Genomic DNA, 5,549 nt, shown 5'->3' with positions numbered 1-5,549 from the left:
CGGTACTGGCTGGGGCAATTACCATGTTATTAACTGATCGAAACTTTAATACAACCTTTTTTGATCCTTCTGGAGGGGGAGACCCAATGTTATACCAGCATCTCTTTTGGTTCTTCGGTTTTAAATGGCCCTTTTCATATTCAAATTTGAATATGCATTGCGCTATATGCTGGGACTGTTTGCTTAATGGTACTCCTACTATGTTCATTAGTGGTTTTATAGTCAAACCCCGATCTAGTCAAAATGGAGTATCTAAGACACAATCAGCAGGTAACCAACGACATAAAAGCAGTCTAGTAGGAACCTCAGAGACTACATGCGCAACAACTTATCCTAAATTCTTCTGTGAGTGGCTAGCTGGAATTATCGATGGTGATGAAAGTCTTCAAGTTAGTAAACAAGGATATGCTTCTCTTGAAATTGATATGGAACTTGAGCATTCTAAGAATTCGACGAAACTTGACCCAAACGTAGTTCTAGACCCAAGAATTTGTGTGTCAAATTTCTAACCATAATAATAATTACAAGTTAGTATAAAAGGGAAACAAACTTGCTTTAATAAAACCGTGCAGAACAGCTAAATTTTGAACGTTCTCAAAATTTTATGAAACTTGATCCAAACGTAGATCTAGACCCAAGCATTTGTGTTATACATTTGCTAAGCGTAGTAATAACGACAAGTTAGTATAAAAGGGATACAAACTTGCTTTAATAAAATCGTGCAAAATAGCTAAATTTTGAACATTCTCAGAATTCGACGAAACATGTCCCAAACGTTGGTCTAGACCCACGCATTTGTGTGGTAAATTTGCTAAGCATAATAATAACTACTAGTTAGTATAAAAGGAAAACAAACTTGTTTTAATAAAACCATGCAAAACAGTCAACTTTTGAACGTTCACAGAATTCAACGACACTTGACCCAATCGTAGGTCTAGACCCAAGCATTTGTGTTGTAAATTTGTTAGGCGTAATAATAACTACAAGTTAGTATAAAATCGAAACAAACTTGTCTGAATAAAACCATACAAAACAGCTAAATTTTGAGCATTCCCAGAATTCGACGAAACTTGATCCAAACGTAGGTCTAGACCCAAGAGTTTGTGTGTTAAATTTTCTAAGCGTAATAATAACTACAAGTTAGTATAAAAGGGAAACAAACTTGTTTTAATAAAACCGTGCAAAACAACTAACTTTTGAACGTTCTCAGAATTCGACGAAACTTGACCCAATCGCAGGTATAGACCCAAGCATTTGTGTTGTAAATTTGCTAAGCGTAATAATAACTACAAGTTAATTTAAAAGGGAAACAAACTTGCTTTAATAAAACCGTGCAAAACAGCTAAATTTTAAACGGTCTCAGAATAGGACGAAACTTGACCCACTCGTTGGTCTAGACCAATGCATTGTGTTGTAAATTTTGCAAAGAATAATAATAACTACAAGTTAGTATAAAAGGGAAACAAACTTGTTTTAATAAAACCGTGCAAAATAGTTAACTTTTGAACGTTCACAAAATTCAACGAAATTTGACCCAATCGTATGTCTAGACCCAAGCATTTGTGTTGTAAATTTGCTAGGCGTAATAATAACTACAAGTTAGTATAAAAGTGAAACAAACTTGTTTTAATAAACCGTGCCAAACAGCTAAATTTTGAGCATTCTCAAAATTCGACGAAACTTGATCCAAACGTAGGTCTAGACCCAAAAGTTTGTGTGTTAAATTTTCTAAGCGTAACAATAACTACAAGTTAGTATAAAAGGGAAACAAACTTGTTTTAATAAAACCGTGCAAAATAGTTAACTTTTGAACGTTCACAAAATTCAACGAAATTTGACCCAATCGTATGTCTAGACCCAAGCATTTGTGTTGTAAATTTGCTAGGCGTAATAATAACTACAAGTTAGTATAAAAGTGAAACAAACTTGTTTTAATAAACCGTGCCAAACAGCTAAATTGAGCATTCTCTCAAAATTCGACGAAACTTGATCCAAACGTAGGTCTAGACCCAAGAGTTTGTGTGTTAAATTTTCTAAGCGTAATAATAACTACAAGTTAGTATAAAAGGGAAACAAACTTGTTTTAAACCGTGCAAAACAGTTAACTTTTGAACGTTCACAGAATTCAACGAAACTTGACCCAATTGTAGGTCCAGACCCAAGCATTTGTGTTGTAAATTTGCTAAGCGTAATAATAACTACAAGTTAGTATAAAAGGGAAACAAACTTGTTTTAATAAAACCATGCAAAACAGTTAACTTTTGAATGTTCACAGAATTCAACGAAACTTGACCCAATCGTAGGTCTAGACCCAAGCATTTGTGTTGTAAATTTGCTAGGTGTATTAATAACTACAAGTTAGTATAAATGCGAAACAAACTTGTTTTAATAAAATCGTGCAAAACAGTTAACTTTTGAACGTTCACAGAATTTGACGAAACCTGATCCAAACGTAGTTCTAGACCCAAGAGTTTGTGTGTTAAATTTTCTAAGCGTAATAATAACTACAAGTTAGTATAAAAGGGAAACAAACTTGCTTTAATAAAACCGTGCAGAACAGCTAAATTTTCAACGTTCTAAAAATTTTAAGAAACTTGACCCAAACGTAGATCTATACCCAAGCTTTTGTGTTATACATTTGCTAAGCGTAGTAATAACTACAAGTTAGTATAAAAGGGAAACAAACTTGCTTTAATAAAACCGTGCAAAACAGCTAAATTTTGAACGTTCTAAGAATTCGACGAAACATGTCCCAAACATTGGTCTAGACCTAAGCATTTGTGTGGTAAATTTGCTAAGTGTAATAATAACTACAAGTTAGTATAAAAGGGAACAAACTTGTTTTAATAAAACCGTGAACGTTCACAGAATTCAACGAAACTTGACCCAATCGTAGGTCTAGACCCAAGCATTTGTTTTGTAAATTTGTTAGGCGTAATAATAACTACAAGTTATTATAAAAGGGAAACAAACTTGTTATAATAAAACCGTGCAAAACAACTAAATTTTGAGCATTCTCAGAATTCGACGAAATGTGATCCAAACGTTGGTCTAGACCCCAGAATTTGTGTGTTAAATTTTCTAAGCGTAACAATAACTACAAGTTAGTTTAAAAGGGAAACAAACTTGTTTTAATAAAACCGTGCAAAACAACTAACTTTTGAACGTTTCTCAGAATTCGATAAAACTTGACCCAATCGTAGGTCTAGACCCAAGCATTTGTGTTGTAAATTTGCTAAGCGTAATAATAACAACATATTAGTATAAAAGGGAAACAAACTTGCTTTAATAAAACTGTGCAAAACAGCTAAATTTGGAACGTTCTAAGAATTTGACGAAACATGTCCCAAACGTTGGTCTAGACCAAAGCATTTGTGTGGTAAATTTGCTAATTGTAATAATAACTACAAGTTAGTATAAAAGGGAAACAAACTTGTTTTAATAAAACCGTGCCAAATAGCTAAATTTTGAGCATTCTCAGAATTCGACGAAATTTGATCCAAACGTTAGTCTAGACCCAAGAGTTTGTGTGTTAAATTTTCTAAGCGTAATAATAACTACAAGTTAGTTTAGAAGGGAAACAAACTTGTTTTAATAAACCGTGCAAAACAACTAACTTTTGAACGTTCTCAGAATTCGACGAAACTTGATCCAATCGCAGGTCTACACCCAAGCATTTGTGTTGTAAATTTGCTAAGCGTAATAATAACTACAAGTTAATATAAAAGGGAAACAAACTTGCTTTAATAAAACCATGCAAAACAGCTAAATTTTGAACGGTCTCAGAATTTGACGAAACTTGACCGCAACGTTGGTCTAGACCAATGCATTGTGTTGTAAACTTGCTAACAGTAATAATAACTACAAGTTAGTATAAAACAGAAATAAACTTGTTTACTATCTCCAACATGCGTGGACCTGGAATGACTATGCATAGATCACCCCTATTTGTTTGGTCTGTTCTAGTGACAGCATTCCCACTTTTATTATCACTTCCGGTACTGGCAGGGGCAATTACCATGTTATTAACTGATCGAAACATTAATACAACCTTTTTTGATCCTGCTGGAGGGGGAGACCCAATATTATACCAGCATCTCTTTTGGTTCTTCGGTTTTAAATGGCCCTTTTCAGATTCAAATCTGAATACGCATTGCGCTATATGCTGGGACTGTCTGCTTAATGGTACTCCTACTATGTTCATAAGTGGTTTTATAGTCAAACCCCGATCTAGTCAAAATGGAGTATCTAAGACACAATCAGCAGGTAACCAACGACATAAAAGCAGTCTAGTAGGAACCTCAGAGACTACATGCGCAACAACTTATCCTAAATCCTTCTGTGAGTGGCTAGCTGGAATTATCGATGGTGATGGAAGTCTTCAAGTTAGTAAACAAGGATATGCTTCTCTTGAAATTACTATGGGACTTGAAGATCTACCACTACTACGATATATCCAACATATGCTTGGTGGAAGTATTAAAATGCGATCAGGTGCTAAAGCTTATCGTTATCGACTACATAATCAACTTGGTATGATTAAACTAATGAATTGTATTAATGGTCATATTCGACATTCAGCACGACTCCTTCAACTACATCGTGTCTGTCAAGTACTGGATATCCCTGTCATTCTACCTATTACACTAGATGCTCCATCAAATTGGTTTGCAGGATTCTTTGATGCTGATGGTACCATTGGTATCGCTATGAAGAATCGACTACCTCAACTAAGTATTCGAGTAACTAATAAACTTCTACAAGATGTAGAGTCTTATAAGGTAGTATTTGGAGGAAATATCTACTTTGATAGTAGTCAAAATGGTTACTATCAATGGTCTGTACAAAGTCGAAAAGATGTTATCATGATGCTAGATTACTTTAAATCAAGTACTTTTCGAAGTCATAAATCACGACGATTCTTCCTTATTGAGGAATATTACAGTCTTTACGATCTCAAAGCATTTAAACCTGACAGTATTCACCATGATTTTGATAGTAACAGACAAATTCATTGATAATCTCTTCTGGTTCAGTGTGGATGGTCCCGTTGTCATCATTAATCTGCAGTATCCTCCTTGCCACCCTTCTCTGGGCTATTTTACGAAAGAAAATTCGGGAGCATTGGTCACCCCCCTTCATCCATTGCATCTTGGCTCGCTGTTGCAACATGATTTGTTCCAGTTTTGCCGCTTTTGCATAAACCAGGCGGCAACAGTGTTCTAATAGTAGAAAGGCCTCATTCTGTCTATCTGAACTCACCAGTTGTTGTGCCTCATCTAGAAAGCCTTTAGCTAATTGCACGTTGAGGGTCAAATCCCCCTTCTTCCTCCTTTGCTCTCTGAAGACCGGTTTCAGTGCTTTGAGTTTACGTGTTACCGCAAACATAGGCACCCCAACGATTGTATTCTGCCAGATATTTTGCACACTGGGGATGAATTCAGGTGAGAGTGTTAGGTAGTTGTCAAATCGAAACATACCTCCTGTTTGATTTTGCCTGTCCCTATGCAGAAGGAGCGGCGAGTGGTCAGAAGTCCGCGGTAGAAGGC

At 35.4% G+C, this 5,549-nt stretch overlaps 1 protein-coding gene across 1 annotated transcript; it reads left to right on the top strand.

Moving 5' to 3' along the window:
• The first annotated feature begins 3,902 nt into the window (after positions 1–3,902).
• LOC110011456 (intron-encoded DNA endonuclease aI4-like) lies at positions 3,903–5,018 on the top strand. The gene has a single exon (XM_020691549.1). The coding sequence runs from the start codon at positions 3,909–3,911 to the stop codon at positions 5,016–5,018; it is 1,110 nt and encodes a 369-aa protein (XP_020547208.1). The 5' UTR covers positions 3,903–3,908.
• Positions 5,019–5,549: the final 531 nt, after the last annotated feature.

Source organism: Sesamum indicum, unplaced genomic scaffold, assembly GCF_000512975.1.
Source record: "Sesamum indicum cultivar Zhongzhi No. 13 unplaced genomic scaffold, S_indicum_v1.0 scaffold00333, whole genome shotgun sequence".
Lineage (NCBI taxonomy): Eukaryota > Viridiplantae > Streptophyta > Magnoliopsida > Lamiales > Pedaliaceae > Sesamum > Sesamum indicum.
This window is presented reverse-complemented; position numbering and strand designations above follow the sequence as displayed.